Here is a 22,193-nt window from a genome sequence, read left to right as displayed (position 1 = left end):
GTAGTAAGTCATTCACACTGTATGCGATTCATGCACATGCTAACGACTTTGAGCGAAAAGGAGAAACTGATTGATTGGTCAGTCTTTAGGGATACTTCACCAATCAGGTTCTCATTCTCTCTCAACGGTGATAGGAGTGCGTGAATCGCATATTGTGATCCTCGTTATTTTCACTTCGGAGCATTTTCACCTAATGCTACTGCGCACTTCATCCTTGAGAGAAAAAAGAAACCCGTGATTGGTGAGTTTTCTGCGGGAAAATATATCTCACCAATCATGTTCTCCTATAACTAACGGTTCTTCGGCAATGCGAAAAATCGCATGCAAAATGGCCCATTAAAGTAAAAATTTAAGGGATAAGCAGAATTCAAACATGATGTAATTTTTTCGCATGGAAAATTTTTTTTATGTGATCGAAAATTTGATTAATCTGTGATAAATTCGCCAATTTGGTTTTTGCATCCGGAAAAAAAATAAATAAAAAATAACTGGCAGTCTGCTTAGCCTTCTTAAAGGAATTCTCAATGGGTAGAATTGGTTAGCTGGAAACGTTTATTTAAATCTAATGACTAACTCTTCCAAAGCCGAAACTACAGAAGCGAAAGTGTCACTGGATGAAAACAACTGCCAAATTGTAGTTTAAATCATGTATGTTAGTTTATCGATTTTTTTCATCGCACATTATAATCAATAAAACATATTTTTATATGAAAATTAAATTGTTTGGACTCTTTCAGTGTTTGCATAATATTTGGAAGATTAAGGATATGATGTTGATTCAGAGAAAGGTATGAAATCAGCTCGTTTTATTATTGAGTCACCGTTACAATTGAGAATTACTGTTAACGATTACATAACCTTCACATTCTGTTAAAACTGCAATTTATTTTTATTTGCTATGCGAAGCATTATATTTGTTTAAAACTCAAATTTGACATGAAGCTAATGTTACTCATTACTTGAATATAAATCATGAAAAACATTTTTTTTCTATTTACCATCATCATTATTACTATTATTATTTAAGAACATTATTTATTTATTTATTAGTGTGGGATTGTGATAAAAATATCCGTTCGGATGCTTTGATTTTTAATACATGTTGTTTGTATTGTATCAATTTAAAATCTATTATGGTCATACCTCTCAGAATTTTATTTAATTTTATGAATGTAGTATTTGTGAAGTCTTTTAATGACATTCTCTTCATTTATTTAAAAGATCTGAAATATAGTTGTGATCGAAACATATTCTTGTTATTAATGGAGTAGGTATGAGTTCTGAAATTTGTGAAGCTGGGTTAGTCTGCAATCCATTTAAGCTGGGTATATCACTAAAAATGAAGATAGGTTTTATACTGAGTTAACTTGCTGGTGTACGGATACCATTCAGATTTTTTTAATTACATGAATTAGTAATTGCGAAGCATTTTAAAGGCATTTTCTACATTTCCCTTCAATTTTATGTTTGAAATATAGATATTTCAAATATAAAATTGAAGTGTTTATTTTAGCATATTAGTGTTGATTTAAGCATATTCTTGTTATTAAAGAATTATATTTCTGAGTTATAAAATTTTTGTGAAACTGGGCTAGTCTGTGATTCCTTTCAGGTGGATATATCAATAAAAGTGAAGATAGGTTTTTTATTAGGTTAATTTAGTTTTTTTTTTTTCAGAATTCCACAGTTTTATGTATCTAAAATTCTCTTCTTATATCAAAGTATTTTTTTTGTAAAACATTGTTAATTCGAAATTTTGCTGTTAAAATCTGAATGATAGAAAACTTGATAAAATTTCGAAAACATAATATTTTATTGAACTTAAGAGATATGAATAATTTTAAAATGAATGAGAAAATAAATACTTCTCCCCCTAAAATTACCTACTTCTGAATTGTTACGTTTAACTCCTCATAAATTGTCTTTTTATTGCAATTTCAAACTTTGAGAACAATAATATAGAATATAATAATAATAATTAAAAAAAATGGCATCACTGCGACACATCAAAAAATTTAAATCTGCTGTTTTTTGTTTACTAGTTACTAACAACCAGATTCAAGTTTAAATTCATTTTTTGCAATGCTTTCTTTAAATACCAATTCTTTTAAAGTGTTCCTATAGTTTTTTTATTATATATATTGGAAACTATTTATTTCTTTTCGAATCAGAGCTCATTGATTTAAACAAACTGTTTTTTTAAAGGGCATTGATCTTAAGCAAAAAAATTTTTTTAAAAGAAATATGAGGTATGAGAAATTTTTTTAAAAAAAGAAATATGATAATTAATAAAAAAAAAACTTTTTTTTTTCTGAAATAAATTTTTTACTGTTGCCTTTTAACTGTTGCTAAATTCTCTTTTTATTACAACTTCTAACTTTGGGATCAATAGTTTAAATATAATATTATAGTAATAATGATAGAAATAAATGGAATCATTTCGACACATCTAAAAATTTAAATCTGAATCATTTTACTTATTAGTACTAAGAACCAGATTGAATTGAAAATTTTTTTTTTCCATACTTTTCTTCAAGTACCTACCAATCTAATTCATCGTTTTTTGATACTTATAGTATAGTAAACTACTTTTGTTCTTATCAGAGTTTGTTGATTTAAATCAGCTGGTTTTTTTTTTAAAAAAGGTATTGGTCTAAAGCAAACAAATTTTTTTAAACAGAAAAAACTAATTAAAATTTTTTTAAGCATTTTAATATCAGGTTATTTAAAGGTTTAAAGTTTCTTGATCTCCATAGTATTAAAATTTACTATCTATTGCTGTGTTAATAAGTTTCCTTTTAGCAAAATTACATTAATACTTTGTGTGTAAATTACTGTACTCTTTATTTGATATAACTCTCTCTGGTTTTTTTCAGAAAGCTAACTAAGAAGGTACAAAGAAATAATTTAATATAGCTTTTTTTATAATTATATTTATATGTTTGTAAAAAATAATTCTTAAAAGTGGACTTTTTTCGTCAAATAACATGATGGTTTTGGAAATCGCCAAAACCATCATGTTATTTGACGTTTAAACACACCACATTTTATTTTAATATTGTAAATATTTTTTTGAATCTTAATGTAGATATAGTATTAAAGGGAAATGCTAATCAGGCATGATTCTAATAATATACTAATAAGGCATAAAAAGCTGTTTAAAAAAAAATTCAGATTTTTTTCTTCTTCTTCTTAATAAATAGTTAAGTTTACATTATTTTTATCAAAATTATTTTGTACAATTGCAGTTTAGGTTGGGTATAAAGCAACAAAATTTATTTTGCCTTCTAATTTTTTTTTAAATGAATGATAAATTTTTTTGTTCACATTAATTTTTCAGTCGTTAATATAGATATACTTCTTTTCCATTTTCTATACATTTTAATCAGGGATTTACGTGCATCATGTATTTCTATAAAATAGTTTTTGATGCAATATGTTTAGAAATTGTTATGATTTATTTTTAAGGATTTTTGTATTTTTAATTATATTTATAAAATTTAACCGAATGTAAACTAAATTTCTTACAGTATTTTTTAAAAATAAAAATAATCCTATTTAAATTAAAAATAAGATTATTTTTATTTTTTTAAAATAAAAATCACAAAGCAGGGTGCACATACAAGTAGTAGAAAGAATAATATTTTAATTTTCATTTATAATAATAAGCATTTGAATTAAAATTGTTTTAATTTTAAAATACTTTTATATAGATAGGTTCTTTCACAAATGGTACAAATCAAGAAGTGATTTTCATGAGTAAATATTTTATAATTATTATAATATATTAAGATTGAAATGATAATTTCATCATTGATAACATACCTAGACAAATTTTTGCTTTGTAATAAAATTTTTTGTGTTAAATCATTTTTAAGAATCAATTGTACTCTTTGATTAAACATGTTGTATGCATTTGAGTTTTCATTTCTTAACTATAGGAAAAATTACTTAATATTGCTACCATATGCTAATGTAAGTCTCACATGCAATTAAAGAAATTAAAGCTGTCAAACCTAAAGGTGAAAATGCTTAAGATAAAAGAAAATGGATTATTATAAGTAGGAAAAAAAATTAACTTGGATGTGATTTTTATTTTCTAAAGTAGTTTTGACAAATTAATATTAAATGGCAGCTGAGAAACAGAAGTTTAACAAAAAATTTTTGTTATATAATTTAAAATTGTCAATAACATATTGATTCTGCTAGAATTTAGACACTATGGATTCTCAAAGTGGGTTCCTATTTAAAATGTGTGTTTTCCAACGCTTTATCCATCAATTAATATTCACATTCAAAATTATTTTATCAATTGATAGTTGTAAGGAAGAGTTTCTAAATACGAAAAGAGTTATTTTAACATTGAAGACTTTTAATTTTACTGATTAAACATTTGTGTAGGAAAGAAAAGCAATGATGTAATTTGATAATTGAAATTAGTCTGATTAACTCCTTCAACTATTAATAAAGAAAAAGAATTTTTTTATGCATATATTTAATGTTTGCTCCACCTAAATCTGCTGGTGCTCTGTTTTTTCTTTTCGCCCTGCAGACACATTCCATTTTCGTTACACGTTCCAGGGGATTCAGGGTGGCTGCAAAACAGAGAAAAGTCAGAAATCTTATCAATTTTGAAAAATCAGGGAATTTGGCTAAAATAACTAAAAAGGCAAGGAAAAGGAATAAATTTATGTTTGAGGCACTAAAATCTGATATTTTTTTATCCAAAACAATTGTTCTTTAATAATTTTTATTTTTATAAAAGAAAAAGCTGTTTATTTTCAACTCCAAGGGCATATTTTAGTGTTTTGTATTACATTTTATCTTTAAGAATAGGGCATATCTGAAAAATCGATAATGTAATTACTAATATAATTTAATACTATCTTTCTGGAGAAATCAGTAATTTTTATTTCTTAGTATGCAGCCATCTTGGCAGCTGTTGGCTTTAGAAAAGTTAAAAAGACTATTAAAATAATGTCACCCCAAGATTTCATTATGGAAATATTCTTAGTCTTCTTTTAAGAAAGATTTATGAGATGAGTAGTAGATTTTCTTACAAGACAATTTTACTTTTAGAAGCAGGTTAGGATGAATCGCAGATAAGAAGATTAAAAAGATAATAAGAACTTTTGTCAATTTTTAAATTCGTTTAGAAATAGACTATGATTGCCAGGAAAATTAGTTTTCTTTTTCAGTTTATTTTATTTACTAATAAGTTTACTGTAATAAAGTTTGAAAATTATATCTAAATGAAGTTTTTTCTTATAATTGATTTAATGTGTATTTTAATTCAGGTTCTGATTCGGAAACAGATGACTCATTAAAGACTCCATTGTTAAGTATGTCTTGTTTGTTATGTTTATATTGAATACATTACTTAATACTTAACTTCTAATAAAATCAACAATTTGAATGAATGAAAAAAATTTTCTTCGGCATGAAACAAAGTTAACCAATATTTAGTTTAATGTTGGGTGTTTAATTGTCATTTATTTAGTTTAATCTGATAGATGATATTTTATTATTCTCACTTTTAGGTTTTTAAAAATTGATTTGCCTTTTTAAAAATAGGCTTTTGGTGTTAAAAAGACAATATGATGTTTTTGTATAACAAAAATGATTTACCTATAACATGGATTCATTGTTGACTTTTTGAAGTCAAAATCTGATATAAACCATCAAAAATCTATAGTTTTAGCTGATGATAAAAAAAATTATAAAATGATGTCTGCTGTTTCATAATATGGAATTAAAATCAATACACCATAGTTAAAACTTTGTGAAAGACGTAATTTTTATTTAAAAATGTATTGTTATTTCAGTTTATATATATCTGGAATATAAAATAAAGTTCCAATTTTTATATATGTTATTAATAATTATTATATGTAAATATTTATGAATATGTAAGCAAAAAGTATTGAGTATTTTTTAAAAAAAAAGCAATCTTTAATTTTATGTAAAATTATTTTAGGCAATATAATTTCTGAAGAGAAATCACCTCATTACTGAAATGTCAAAAATTGAAATAACAATTGATATTAATAGATAATAACTATGATATTGTTTGTACTGTAACTTTAAGATTGAAAAAAATTATAGTACATCTACGATTTTTAAAAGATTTAGTTAGATAAAGATTTCATCTTTTACAAAAGTTTTTGCTTTAATTTCTATTTATTATTTTATGTATCTTGCAAAAAGTTAAAAATATGAATTAGCTATTATTTTCTTAAAATGCAAGTCTTTTTAATTTTGATATTAAATTTATATTTATCCAATAATTTGTGTGACATATTAAATTATTATATTGCTAATATGATTATAGAGTTTTTTTTCATCATAATTATGGAAATAATTTCTTGAAAATTCTTCATACCTTTACCATAAAAAATTAGTTGTGTTCAGGAAATCAATCAATCAATAGAGGGTTGAAAATCTGTTGAAGTATAATATTTAGTATTTTATCTTAGTTGCTAATGAGAGTAGTGTAATAAAATAACTGAAATTAAAATAGCATGACTATTAAACAGAAATACAACTGAATAAAATTTAGTTTTTATCAGAAAATTTTTTAAAAATCCATCTTTCCTTGCATTTTATGTAACTATCTTTTTCTGACGACACTATGACAATTTCCTAACACTCAAACTCAGCATTAGAATGAAGAAGGATGTTTCATGACTTAGTTTATTTGTGAGGTAACACTTAAGAATATTTGTATAACAAGTAAATATTTTGCACATTATCACTAAGCAACATTAAATGGATAATAATTAGATAAATTATAAGCAAATGATAGGAAAACTTATTCAGAAAGTGATTTCTCTTTTATTAGAATCATTAATTTACATTTTTGCACTGTATGTAATTTCTTTTTCCTATCTGCCTGAATTAGGTGTGGTGTTTCTCATTATCAATTCTATTATCATTTAGCTAATAGACTTGTTAATTTTTAATGTTCTTTCAGTCGATGATTATGTTTATTGTTTATCTTCCATGATATTTTCGATATTTTTTTCAATTACCAAAATGGTATGTTGTTAATTTTTAATGATTTCATAACCTTGGTGTTCCTCAATTTTTGCTTTTTAACGTGTAGTTTTANCTCTCATCTTGGAGAATATAGGTTTTTGCCACTTTTTTTGCCAATTTGCTTGGCAAAAACCTGTTTTTGCCAGGACGGTTTTTACCGGTATTTACCATGGTTTTTTCCACCTGCGGCAAAATCTTGCCAACCCTGATTTAAACAAACTGTTTTTTTAAAAGGCAATGATCTAAAGAAAAGAAAACAATTTTTCAAAAGAAATTTGAGAAAAAATATTATTTTTTTTGTAAAATAAATTTTTAACTGTTTCCTTTTAACTCCTGCTAAATTATCTTTTTATTTCAACTTCAAAATTTGGAATCAATAGTTTAAATATAATCTAGTAATAATAATAAAAATAAATGGCATCGTATTGACACATCAAGAAATTTGAATCTGAATCTTCTTGCTAAGAACCAGATTGAATTTAAAAACATTTTTTTCTATGCTTTTCTTCAAATACCAATTTAAGGTGTTTAGTTTTTTCAATACATATATTGTAAACTATTTATTTTTGAAGGTATTGGTCTGAAGCAAATAATTTATTTTTGAAAAGAAAAGATGAATTAAAAAATTTATAAAGCATTTTAATGTAAGGTTGTTTAAAGGTTAAAAGTTTGTATTGATTTCCATAGTATTAAAATTCACTATCTATTGCTGTGTTAATAAGTTTCCATTTCACGAAATTACATTAATACTTTGTGTGTAAATTACTGTACTCTTGATTTGATATAACTTTTTATGTTTTTTTTTTCAGAAGGCTAACTAAGAAGGTACAAAGAAATAATTTAATATAGTTTTTTTATAATTATATTTATATATTTGTAAAAAATAATTCTTAAAAGTGAACTATTTTCGTCAAATAACATAATGGTTTTGGAAATCGCCAAAACCATCATGTTATTTGACGTTTAATTCCAAAACCACATTTTATTTTGATATTGTAAATATTTTTTTGAATCTTAAAGTAGATATAGTATTAAAAGAAAATGCTAATCAGGCATGATACTAATAAGGCATAGAAAGCTGTTTAAAAATAAATTCAGATTCTTTTTTTTTTTCTTCTTCTTCTTAATAAATAGTTAAGTTTATGCATTATTTTTATCAAAATTATTTTGTAAAATTACAGTTTAGGTTGGGTATAAAGCAACACGATTTATTTTGCCTTCTAATTTTTTTTTTAAATAAATGATAAATTTTTTTGTTCGCATTAATTTTTCAGTTGTTAATATAGATATACGGTATAGAACCCGTTATCCGGAAGTCAGAAAACATGGAAAACCAAAAAACCGGAACGAAATTCAATATATTTTCTCGCCATTTAAAAAAATTTTTTTTTTCTTTCCTCATAAGATTTTCCGATTTTTCTTTCTTTTTTTAAAGATGTTTACCTTACCATCATTTTGGAAATAATCATTACTAGTGTATTACTTCATCGTTTTTTCTTATTTTTAAGATTATTTCCAAAGATTTTTTTTTTAGTTGGGTTTAACAATAAAAAAAACGGCTTTTTGTAGCGATTCAGAAAACCAGAAAAATCAGTTATCCGGAATAGCGATGGTCCCGACCATTCCGGATAATCGGTTCCCTACTGTTCTTCTTTTCCATTTTCTATACATTTTAATCAGGGATTTATGTGCATAATGTATTTCTATAAAATAGTTTTTAATGCAATATGGTTAGAAATTGTTATGATTTATTTTTAATGATTTTTTTATTTTTAATTATATTTATAAAATTTAACCAAATATAAACTAAATTTCTGACAGTATTTTTTTAAAAATAAAAAAATCCTATTTAAATTAAAAATAAGATTATTTTTATTTTTTTTAAATAAAAATCACAAGGCAATGTGCACATGCAAGTAGTAGAAAGAATAATTTTTAAATATTCATTTATAATAATAAGCATTTGAATTGAAATTGTTTTAATTTTAAAAATTTTTATGTAGATAGGTTCTTTCACAAATGGTACAAATCAAGAAGTGATTTTCATGAGTAAATATTTTATAATTATTATAATATATTAAGATTAAAATGTTAATTTCATCATTGATAACATACTTAGACAAATTTTTGCTTTGTAATAAAATTTGTTGTGTTAAAATCAATTTTAAAAATCAATTGTACTCTTTGATTAAGCATGTTGTATGCATTTGTGTTTTTATTTTTTAACTATAGGAAAAATTACTTAATATTGCTACCATGTACTAATGCAAGTCTCACATGCAATTTAAAAAATTAAAACTGTCAAACCTAAAGGTGAAAATGCTTAAGATAAAGGAAAATAGATTATTATAAATAGGAAAAAAAAATTAACTTGGATGGGATTTTTATTTTATAAAGTAGTTTTGACAAATCAATATTAAATGGCAGCTGAGAAACAGAAGTGTTACAAGAATTTTTTGTTACATAATTCAAAATTTTCAATAACATATTGATTATGCTAGACTTTAGCTTTAGACACTAAGGATTTTCAAAGTGGGTCCAGTCTTTTGCTTAAAGTGGGTTCCTTTTTAAAATGTGTGTTTTCCATCTCTTTATCCATCGATTAATATTCACATTTAAAATTATTTTATCAATTGATAATTGTAACAAAGAGTTTCTGAACATGAAAAGAGTTATTTTAGCATTCAAGACTTTTAATTTTACTCATAAAATATTTGTGTAGGAAGGAAAAGCAATGATGTAATTCGATACTCAGAAATAATCTTATTAACTCTTTCAACTATTAATAAAGAAAAAGAATTTTTTTATACATGTATTTAATGTTTTGCCCCAACTAAATCTGCTTGTGCTCTGTTTTTTCTTTTCGCACCGTAGACATCCAATTTTGCTACACATTCCAGGGGATTGAGGGGGGCTGCAAAACAGGAAAAAGTTAGAAATCTTATCCATTTTGAAAAATCGGGAAATTTGGCTAAAATAACAAAAAAGGCAAGGAAAAGGAATAAATTTATGTTTGAGGGACTAAAATCTGATATTTTTTATCCAAAACAATTGGTCTTTAATAATTTTTATTTTTATTAAAAAAAATTGTTTATTTTCAACTCTAAGGGCATATTTTAGTGTTTTGTATTATATTTTATCTTTAAGAATAGGGCATATCTGAAAAATTGATAATGTAATTACTAATATAATTTAATACTATCTTTCTGGAGAAATCAGTAATTTTTATTTCTTAGTATACACCCATCTTGGTAGCTGTTGGCTTTAGAAGAAGTTAAAAGGACTATTAAAATAATGTCACCCCAAGATTTCATTATGGAAATATTCTTAGTCTTCTTGTAAGAAAGATTTATGAGATGAGTAGTAGAATTTCTTACAGGACAATTTTACTTTTAGGAGCAGGTTAGGATGAATCGCAGATAAGAAGATTAAAAAGATAATAAGAACTTTTGTCAATTTTTAAATTCGTTTAGAAATAGACTATGATTGCCAGGAAAATTAGTTTTCTTTTTCAGTTTATTTTATTTACTAATAAGTTTACTGTAATAAAGTTTGAAAATTATATCTAAATGAAGTTTTTTCTTATAATTGATTTAATGTGTATTTTAATTCAGGTTCTGATTCGGAAACAGATGACTCATTAAAGACTCCATTGTTAAGTATGTCCTGTTTGTTATGTTTATATTGAATACATTACTTAATACTTAACTTCTAATAAAATCAGCAATTTGAATGAATGAAAAAAAATTTCTTCGGCATGAAACAAAGTTAACCAATATTTAGTTTAATGTTAGGTGTTTAATTGTCATTTATTTAGTTTAATCTGATAGATGATATTTTATTATTCTCACTTTTAGGTTTTTAAAAATTGATTTGTCTTTTTAAAAATAGGCTTTTGGTGTTAAGAAGACAATATGATGTTTTTGTATAACAAAAATGATTTACCTATAACATGGATTCATTGTTGACTTTTTGAAGTNCTCCCCTGGCCAGCAAACTCACCGGATTTGAACCCAATCGAGAATCTGTGGGACCACCTCGATCGGGTTGTTCGGTCCATAGATCCTCAACCGCGTAATCTAGCGCAGCTGGCCACGGCACTGGAGTCGGCATGGCTCAACATCCCAGTGACCACTTTCAGAAACCTAATTGACATTCTTCCTGCACGTTTCGTAGCGGTCCGCTCAGCCAAATGTGGTTATTGAGGCTTTTGACAGGTGGTCACATTAATGTGACTGAACTGTGTATATCATATAGTTAAAAATATGAATTAGCTATTATTTTCTTAAAATGCAAGTCTTTTTAATTTTGATATTAAATTTATTTGTGTGACATATTAAATTATTATGTTGCTAATATGATTATAGAGTTTTTTTTCATCATAATTATGGAAATAATTTCTTGAAAATTCTTCATACCTTTACCATAAAAAATTAGTTGTGTTCAGGAAATCAATCAATCAATAGAGGGTTGAAAATCTGTTGAAGTATAATATTTAGTATTTTATCTTAGTTGCTAATGAGAGTAGTGTAATAAAATAACTGAAATTAAAATAGCATGACTATTAAACAGAAATACAACTGAATAAAATTTAGTTTTTATCAGAAAATTTTTTAAAAATCCATCTTTCCTTGCATTTTATGTAACTATCTTTTTCTGACGACACTATGACAATTTCCTAACACTCAAACTCAGCATTAGAATGAAGAAGGATGTTTCATGACTTAGTTTATTTGTGAGGTAACACTTAAGAATATTTGTATAACAAGTAAATATTTTGCACATTATCACTAAGCAACATTAAATGGATAATAATTAGATAAATTATAAGCAAATGATAGGAAAACTTATTCAGAAAGTGATTTCTCTTTTATTAGAATCATTAATTTACATTTTTGCACTGTATGTAATTTCTTTTTCCTATCTGCCTGAATTAGGTGTGGTGTTTCTCATTATCAATTCTATTATCATTTAGCTAATAGACTTGTTAATTTTTAATGTTCTTTCAGTCGATGATTATGTTTATTGTTTATCTTCCATGATATTTTCGATATTTTTTTCAATTACCAAAATGGTATGTTGTTAATTTTTAATGATTTCATAACCTTGGTGTTCCTCAATTTTTGCTTTTTAATGTGTAGTTTCAATGCCCATGGTAATTAATTTGAAGTTAACATGATTAGTTTTTTAACTATCATGTTAAATCTTTTATATGAGCTAAAGGAGTTTTATTGTTAGGAGTTCACATTTTGTCTGGATATAACCTATTTCTTCCAGAACAGTGGAAGAAAGTGGAAAAACTGGGTGAAATGGAAGAAACTAAAAATGACCAATGCAATTATTTAGTGCTAAATCTTAAAAGAATAGTTTAAATTAAAGCAAATGAAATTTAATATTGTACAAGACAGTTGAACATTTTTCACATTTATTTTTTTTCTTAAAAAAATTAGTTTCCTATAATTTTTTGCAGTTTTAAAAAGAATTTAAAAATTATACTACATTAATTTTTTTGTGGATTTTAGTTTGTTATATTGTTTTTTAAAAAATATGTTCATTTATTTATGAATTATGTGTTTTTGTAATATTTTTAATGTTTGAACTATCCTGTTTTAAAATATAACTACATATAAAAAATGCTTTAAGTCTTTTCTCAACTGGTTTAATTCTTATTAAAAATTTATTTTCAATCATTTTTTTTTAATATTAATGTATTTTCTTTAAATATTTCAGTTATTAATTTTGTTTATAATAAATAATGATATAATAAATAATAATATAACAAATAATTAAAGTAATACAGAATGATTTTTTACCATAACATTAATTTTCTAATTCTTAAGCACGATACTTTAAAGCTATGACAATGTGAAAAAGGAAGTAACTCATCCTTCACAATTTCAAGTTATGCAGTTGAAAATTTTTAATTTTTCTTTTTTAAAAATAAATATTCTATAATAAAATATGAGCTTTAAAATGCTTACTTTTTCATAACTTTAAGTTCAGAATATTAGAAAGGCTGTAAAGCTTTATCAAACATTTTTTTAAAATTAAATATAATTCTTAAATTTATAAATAGAAATTAAGTTATTGTTAGATGAAAATTTCTTCTTTAAAATGTTTTAGTTATATTTCATTGATTATAATTATTGATTTTATGATTAGGTATGTAAAAATAAAATATGTGTTAAAAATATCTAGTTAGAAATGCCTTTTGCATATTATCTAAGAGTTTTCTGAGTATTTATACTTAAAGGTATTAAGTATTTGATTATAAAGTTAGTAGCTTTTATGTTATTTGTAGCTGTGGTTTTTAATTAAATGGTGTTTATAAAATTAAATTTTACTATAATTCTTCATGCAAGACATTAAGAGAAACAAAACAAAATTTTTTTTGTTGGTTTCTTAAGAAATTAATTGAATTTATTGTTCTTCCCAATTATGTGTTAAATAGCTTGTATATCAAAACTATTATTTCAACTAGATTACAATTACAAACTGTTTTAATGTTTGATTCTTATTAAAAAGTAGTTTTCCACTTGGGTATGAAAAACCTATTTCTTACAAGTGTACTTTTTCCATATTTTTTTAAATTTAATAATTTTTTAATTGTTTTGTCTAAATAACAATTTGATGATGTAAATAGGGCATACTATTTTAAAGTTATACAAAATATTAAAAATGCTGCTACAGAAGCAAATTTAAAATTAAATATTAATATTATAATGTTATTTTAACAAAGTTGAAAAATGCTTGTTTTCTGGAATTTGATTGAAATTATACAAAATAAATAAATAAATAAAAACAATTCTGTGCAATAGATATTGACCCAAATATAGATTTTATCAAAATCTTTAGGTAATTCGTTGATTACTTTTTTATTGAGTCTCGAAATTGCATATAAATTTTGAATTATTCAAAATTAATAAAACTATTTTGGTTAACATAAGCTTTTAATGTTTTGGATTTTAAATTGCAATAACTTTACTCTTGTTAAAAAATTAAACTTATTTTTGTACTATTAAAATTTTCAAATATTTCTGCTTTTTTCTTATTTTGTGACTACAGAATAATTCTTTTCTAAACTGGAATAAATTATAAATTTGTTTTATTAATGTCACTAAAATAGTATAAACTGTTTTAAGTTTTCTTTCTTTTAAAAATTACTAAGTAGTTCTTTCTCCTCTAAGATTAATGATTTTAATAAAAATACCTTCTTATTATATTTATTATACTTTACCTTTGTTTTATTTTTCAGAGAAAAATTTTTTGAAAATGGGGAAAATCAACGGTTTTCATCAGTTTGTAATATTATTGTATAAAGGACTGTTGCTGCGAAAACGCCATTACATTTATACAGTATTTGAACTTGTTATTCCTGTTTTATTAGCATGCATTCTTCCTATAATTCTATCAGAAACATCTTCACCAAGTTCTCAAAATTATGATTGGGAAGAAATGCCCAAATCGAGACATGTTAATGCTACGTTCTACTCACCCTTCTCTCCATATAAATCTAAACAAATTAAAAATTACACTTTAGAGCTTGTTTATGCTCCTTCAAATGATGTTATTGATAACTTTATGAAAAGTGTCGTTGAAAGATTTACTGTTAATGCTAATTACTCTGGAAATATAAGTAAGTTCAATTTTTGATAATATATTTTCATTTATTGTTTGTAAGCATAATTTTAATGGTGTAAACATTTTTCACATTTAAGTATAAAATATAAAAATAGTCAAGAACTATGAATTACTAAAGATTTGCAATGAGTTAAACAAATGTCTGGATTAAAATATAAAATTTTTTTTTGATGACATCATTCAAGATCATTTGTGTTCATAAAGAAGGCTTCAAAGTTAAAATTTCTAAAATAATCAGTGTTTATGCTTTGAATTAAAAACAAAAAGAGGAAAGCAAGTGCGAGAACATTTTTAGTTGCACCATTTTATTAAAATTGCTAAGTATTTTTTTTAATTTAAAATTTAATTTGAATTATTTTAGCTGAAATTATTTTGGGTGTTATAGGTGTTATTTTGTAGATGTATTTAGCGAAATTTAAATTAGGTTTTGACTCATAAAGTATTTTAAACAATTAAAAAAATTTTATTAGCACTTGCAAGTGCACTGATCCTTAATAATAATATTCATTAATGCATTCTCAGAACGAAACTTTTACAATAGTTTAATAACAAATGTAATCCCACTGTTATAAAAATTATTCTAAAAGTTATAGCTTAAACTTAGTTAAAGCCAGTACAAACTTAGCAGTTTAGTTTTAACTCAAATTTAAAAAATTTACACCATGTAACAGTATTTCTAAGGCATGTTATTCGTTATTTCTTTAAAAAAAGTAAGAAGAAAAATCATTATTTAAAGTTTTTTATTTAGCAGTTATGTACAGTTATGGAAAAATCATTGTAGCCTTATAAAAAAAATTTAAATCCTCAAATGCGTGTTATGTTGAGTCCTCAAAGGATGCACATTATAGTAGTGCAGTTAATTTTAATTATTTTCATCCATCCTGTTGAAAGAAAGAAATAAGCTAGCAGCTAAACCTTTTAAGTAATAATAAGTTCTTTATAGATCTATGTCTTATAAGCAGCCTATACATGAATTTTTTGTTTCATCATTGCTACATCATGAAGGTTAAAAGAAAAGACAATAACATTTTAGGCTCTTAACATGTTGCCAGATTGTAATATAAAAAATATTTGATTTATTTGTTGTGTTTAGTGAGACTTGTGCCTAGCAGATAGAAATTCTCAAAAATGTAGTTAGTAATCATTAGTACTATGTATTAATATCATTATTAATGCAATTACATTATGACAGTGTGCAGCTTTTTATGTTAAGAATGCTAGAATGAGATACATTTGAATACTTTGCCCATATTTGATAAAAATATCTAAAGAACTTGAACAATATTTGAATTATTAACTGGTAAGGTTAAGAAAAAATATTTTAAATAATTAAAGAAACATTTTTTGCTTGTTAGAATTTATAAATTAACTGTAATGTATGAACAAGAACTACCTCAGAAAATATGAGAATTCTGCATGTCGCTACATCAAGGGGACTGACATTTAAAAAGAAGAGTAAACAAGTTAAGTTTTTGAATGCTTCATTTATTGTCCTTTTGAACATTATATCCTGTATCTTTTTTACAAACATTACATCCTTTCAAGCATAATGAATGCATAGATTTTTGTACATTACATCCTTAATCGATTTTACGTACATTATATCCATTTAAACATAGAGAAAGGTATTGATTTCTATACATTATATCATTTATCTATTTTACAAGCATATTATCTTTTTAAGCATAATGAATGCATAGATTTTTGCAAATGATGCCATATCTTTTATCTTCTTTTCTTATGAGTACTATACACCATCATGATCATTGAGAATAAAAATCTAAAAGGTGATACTTCTTATGTTTTTCATTCAAAAGGATTACAAGATGTTTTAAGTTTATTTGTTTAGTAATATAAAAAAGGGGTTTAATGATTTCTTTAAATCCTCTGCTATCAAATGCCATGCCTCTCCACTTCAAGCATTTTTTTTGATATCACATAAACATTTAATGCTTTTTAAAGTGCTTTTCTGAGAAATGAAGTAAAATTTTTAACTTTAATGCTGTATTGGAGTGATAGGTTTCAGTTGGGTGTTCTAATAAGTAATAAAATAAAAAAAAAGCTCTTCATAAACATAAATCAAGTGTAATCATTCCCTATTTGAAGAAACGACCACTTGTTTGCACCAGGCATTTTTAAACTGATCATTTAGAAGGTTAGAATTATTACATGTGATCAGAAAATTATTCTATATTTAAAAAAAATGTATTGGGCTGTAATGATGTTTTTGTTAAATATTTTTCAAAATTATTTTTAATAATTATTTAAACAAAATTTATTTTTAGCTCTCCATTCTGAGAATTCTGAGAAAGATTTAGAATCATATTGTCTGTATAAACGAAGCGTCAATAAACAAATCAGTTTGATAGGAACTGTTTTCAACAATTTTGCACTTGATCTGAAGCAATTTCCAGACTCTCTTGACTATAAAATAAGGTATGGTTTCAAGGATTTTGAGAGTACCTTCAATAACGATCTGAAGTATCGAGTAAATGGTCCTCACATTGAAACAAGTAAATATAAACATCAATTTAATTGCTTTTTCATTGTTTGTCTAAGAGACATTATTATTTTATGTAAAAAAAATACTCTTAAACATGTTAAATTATTTGTTAAAATATTGAAAATACTGGAGGTTATGCTTTATGGATAAAATTTATTAAAGTGTCTACTTAAGAACTTAATTTCTAACTTAAGTGTGAAGATATATGCAGGTATATATATTTATTGCTAATGTATTGTCATTAATTAAAATTTGATTCAGCATTAAGCTGAAGGATCATAAAAAATTTAAACCATTAGTTAAAGTCTCCTGAACTAACGATTTCCAAATCTTCATGGCCGTGTACCTTATTTTATAACAGATTTGTAATTTATAAAATAACCTAAGAACTTTTTGTTCTTTAGGTGTGAGATGTCTATGAATGAAAAGTAAATATATAAAAGAGCAATTAATATTGCTTATTCATTGGTTATTTTAAATTTATTATTTCTATGCTATTATAATTATTTTAAAGTAAAAAATATTTGCAAAAATTTTGATTAATTTATTACTGATAGTGAAAATTATAAATAAAAAGTGCTGAATAAAATTAATTAAAATATCTGTTTAAAAATAGAATTTCTAACTTTATTTTGATTTTAAAATTTTTTTTTTGTAAACAAAATACCTTGCCATATCAATATTTTAAGAAAATTTGATAGGGCATAAAATCCAAAAGGTGTTTAGAAATGTTTGATTTATAGTTGAAGAGTTCAAGATCACTGTGCAATTATACAGTGCAAATTAAAAAACGGAACATCTTTGTACTTTTTATCTAATAATTGGATTTTCACATATTAAGCTGAAATCTGAATGACTCTTGACACTAACCCCTAAATATATTGAAATATTTGTGCAGACAACGTCTTTAGTTACCAACTCAGAGACAAAATTGTATTTTTTCAATTTAAATATGCTTTTTTTCTGACTAACTTGGATTCTTGATTCTCAAAATGCAAGGCATGACCGGAATTCGGAACTTCTGGGTCCTAAAAGTTAAATCCAGAGAGCAGTTGAAACTTTTATCGCCCTAGCGTTAATATCTGTTTTTAGGTATTTCACTATATCTTTGGAACTATTTAGAAAGTCAAATATTTTTTGTCCATAAGTTTAAAATTTGTTTATCCAAAAATATTATTTTAAAGATTATTAAATTATAAATTTTTATTACTATTTATTACTTTTTATTGTTTATTTTAATGATGGTCAAAAATATTTTGAATTCTAAGATTTGTAAATTTTTTAGATTATTTTTAACTTGTGTAATTTTTAAAGACAAATCGAAAATTTATTAAAAATCGATCAAATATCTCACAAAAATATGAAAATTTCACCTCTTTGATTCTATTCAGTTTGAAAAAAAAAGGGATATTAGCATTAATTGGCCAAAACTTTAACCATTTTAACATTTAAAACTTTAACCTTCATATTTTCCAGATCAAATTGTGGTTACCCTTCATATTTTGAGGGTCAAGATACCAAATTTATCAAAAAAGATTTTCTTCAGAGAAAATATGTCTTTTCCCCCCCGTCTAATTCGTAACTTAAAAAAAGGTATACACAAGTTAATTCGTATATTTAGGTTTAGGCCCTTAAATCATTAAGATTGCATTTTAGTATTTGATAATACAGTGCCAAGATCAAAAGTTAAGTTGCTCTTTTTTTAGTATGTAAACTTTACTTATTTTGTGTTGCAAATATTATAATTTAGAATGAGTATTTTATTTTTTTTGACCTAACAATGTACGGTTGGTATGACAAGTAAATATTGGTAAAGTTTCATGCTAGTAGAAATTGAAATCATTATTTGAATCATAATTAGAAAACCTATTATTTTCAATTATTTTGCAACAAATAATACAAAAGTTCTAATAAATAACAAAAGTTAATAAAATTTAATAACTGTCTAACATGTTGTAATTGTTTTGAAGTATCAAATTTTTATTAAAATATGTGGATGAATTAATTCTAAAGGTGCTTACAATTTTGAACTTATAGTTGAGGTGAAAGTTAAAAGCTTTCAAATCTGCATATTATCATACTTTTTTTTTTAAAATTGCAAATATTAAGATTTATTGTTGTACTACTATTTTCTGTTCTTTTGGCATGGAATGCATCTGAAAGCAAATGCAAGTCTAATTTTATGATTGTAATTTAAATTGAAGCCATAATTTAAAAAAAGTTTTATTTTTTCTACTGTTAATAGCAAATAGTACTAGAATTCAAATTATAATGAAAATTAATAAAATTTTGTTGCAAAGAAATGGTTTTTGGTAGTTTTTTGTTGATAAACTATTTATATATATTTTTAAAATTATTTAACTGAGAAACCACAGTAATTTATGTTTTTTTCTTCTGATTTCTTAAGATTTTTTGCATAAATTTGTTTTTCTCTGATTTTTACTGTGTAACATTAAATTCTCATTGTATGTCTGTTGAATTAATACTTTTAACTTGAATAATTATTTTCAGAGTATCAAGATTCTATCTTTCTTGCATGGCAGACTGCTGTTGAAGAAACTTTCATTCAACAAAAAATGAATGATACTGGAAAAAAGTTAGATTATCAGGTTTGGTATATTTTGGTTTAATTGTTGGAGAATTAATTTTCATTTACATTTTTTGTTAATAAATATGAATTGAGCCTACCCCTGTAAAAATATTTAACAAGTGTGAGAATAAGTATTTAGAAATTAAAGATAGATTTCTAACTGCTACAATCATACACAATTTTTTTAAAAAATAATTTCTCTTCTTTTGATACCATAGATTACACAAAAGCTAACAAAACCAATGCGCTTTTTTCTAATCTGTATGCAAAAAATGGTTATTTTTTTAATCAATTATTTGATTTTTATTGTTGTAAAATACGAGCAATATATTATTTCTAGTGTCTTTAATTGTATCACACAACTCATTAACAACTATTCATTTTTTTTATATATTTATCACAAATATTACTCGAAAATTGTATATAAGAATTTTAGATTCTATTTTTACTTTAATTTTTTTATTAAACAAATTTAAAATTTTACTTAATAACAAGATTTCTTGCAGTTCTCAAAGTTATATATATATATTATATTCGCTAAATGCATTTCAATGCTTGTTCATGACACAGAATTTTCTCTTGCTTAATAAATATTTCCCTATAGCTGTATAGATAGAATCAATAGTAGGAATTTTAAGAAAGGTGTTAATATACTGTTTAAATACTTCAGTAAAAATGCAAAGATATTTAGATTTATTTTAGCATTTTTATATAAAATTTTAGCATATTGGCTAAAAATGAATCTAACATAAACCCTGAGCAGAGGTTTGAATTAATGAGATTTGTCTGTAATGATTTAATAAGGTAATAATTATAGTTGTTGATAATGATTTGCTTATGAATAAATATTCAAAAATTTTTTTTTAAAAATTTAGGTCAGTATGCAAAGATTCCCTTATCCTGAGCATCAAGATACTCGACATAAATTCAACATAGTCATTTTAGTACCAGCTTGTGTCTGTGCTGGCTATTTGATATTTATTATAAACCTGGTTCGAAGAATCATTGAAGAAAAATCTAATGGTTCAAAAGTAAGTGATTGATTTTTAAATGGACAAATAAAATATATTTACCAACTATTTATTCAATATATTTAACTTATTAAATTTGTTTCAGAAATTTAGCAAAAAATTTATATTTAGTAGTATAAAATATGATGCATATTTTGTTTATTTGCGTGTATTGATATTGTAAATTGTAACAAAAATGTACTAATTTTATTGTTAATGTGTAGAACAGGACAAAAAAGGAATTCAAAATAAGAGAATCATAGTAATTGGTGATTTTGAAAGTAGGGTGAGGATAAAACAGAAGTTTTCACAAAATTTTATAATTGCTAATTGCCTTTCATTATAGTGTTTGTGCAAAATGTGAAAATATTTTTGGTTAATATCTTCAACAGTCGGAACAATTTATTTCTGTTTTTCATTTAAACTTCATGGTTATGTTTTTAAAAAAATTCTTTAAGTAATACTGTTTTCTGTGCTTTAATAACAGATATTTATGTGTTAAAAACATGTAAATTGCATTTTATTCTTTTTTAAAGTGCAAGGCTGACGTGGGGCTGACTTATACCAAGGCATAAAACTTGATTGCAGTGTTTGCTCAATTGTCTCAGTTTTTTTCATTTTCTTTTAAAAATGATTTGACATCTTAACTTTTTGACGCAGAAATTTTTTAAGCACATTTTTCATTAATTTAGGTCAAAATAAGTGAAAAAATATCGTAATTAGCATTTTGATAGTTTATGGTTATGAAATACAGAATGAAACACCACTATCTTTTTTCTGCGGTAAAAGGTGAAATCTACCAAACAATAATTTTTCAAATTTGCACTTATTTAGATCTAAGAGATACAATTATTCCTCATTGAAATACATTTACAAAACATTTTACAAAATCAGCTATTGATAAATTATTGATCAGTTATATTGATAAATTTGTGAATATGAATGAAAAAAAAAAATTTAACTACTGTTTTAGGATATTTTAGTTCAAATGTAATTCAGATATATAACAGATTAACAGGAACAACTATTAATCTATTTTTTATGATAAAAAAATAATGAAATATATTTTTACTTGCAATTAGAGCATCAGAAATATATATATATATGTAGCATAATAAATAAAAACAAAAGAACGCGAAGAATATTAAGAAAAAAAATAAGTTTTATTTATTGCGCATAACCTGCAAGTAAATAGAACTCATAAAATAAGTTCAAAATGTAGAGAAAACAAGGGAAAAATTACAGAACAATGAAAAAGGGGGGAAATAAAAATAATGCAATATTAGAAAGCACTCTTTTTTCCGGATATAATCGTGTGAGCTGATGAAAAGATTATATCTTTTATTTTCCGGATTTTTCAAAATTTTTTATCCATTTTTTCTCCCCCCATATATTTTTAAAATTATTTAAC

General features: G+C 24.4%; 1 protein-coding gene across 4 annotated transcripts in view; it reads left to right on the top strand.

The window, feature by feature from the left end:
* The first annotated feature begins 479 nt into the window (after nucleotides 1-479).
* The window catches only part of LOC107454939 (phospholipid-transporting ATPase ABCA3), a 61,367-nt gene continuing 39,653 nt past the window's right edge, over nucleotides 480-22,193 (top strand). The window contains exons 1-8 of one of the 4 annotated variants that reach the window (XM_071177510.1): nucleotides 568-648; nucleotides 738-788; nucleotides 3,714-3,759; nucleotides 5,298-5,342; nucleotides 14,294-14,674; nucleotides 16,965-17,192; nucleotides 19,694-19,791; nucleotides 20,648-20,803. In XM_071177510.1, the coding sequence (XP_071033611.1) occupies nucleotides 768-788; nucleotides 3,714-3,759; nucleotides 5,298-5,342; nucleotides 14,294-14,674; nucleotides 16,965-17,192; nucleotides 19,694-19,791; nucleotides 20,648-20,803 (975 nt within the window). In that variant the 5' untranslated portion in view covers nucleotides 568-648; nucleotides 738-767. Of the gene's footprint in view, nucleotides 649-737; nucleotides 789-3,713; nucleotides 3,760-5,297; nucleotides 5,343-9,002; nucleotides 9,088-10,652; nucleotides 10,698-14,293; nucleotides 14,675-16,964; nucleotides 17,193-19,693; nucleotides 19,792-20,647; nucleotides 20,804-22,193 lie in introns of those variants that run through there. The other 3 variants (XM_043042671.2, XM_043042673.2, XM_043042669.2) reach the window with 3 other exon arrangements.

The sequence above is a fragment of the Parasteatoda tepidariorum genome, chromosome 2 (genome assembly GCF_043381705.1).
Source record: "Parasteatoda tepidariorum isolate YZ-2023 chromosome 2, CAS_Ptep_4.0, whole genome shotgun sequence".
NCBI lineage: Eukaryota > Metazoa > Arthropoda > Arachnida > Araneae > Theridiidae > Parasteatoda > Parasteatoda tepidariorum.
Note: the sequence above shows the minus strand (reverse complement) of the source record. Positions and strands in the feature narration are given on the sequence as shown.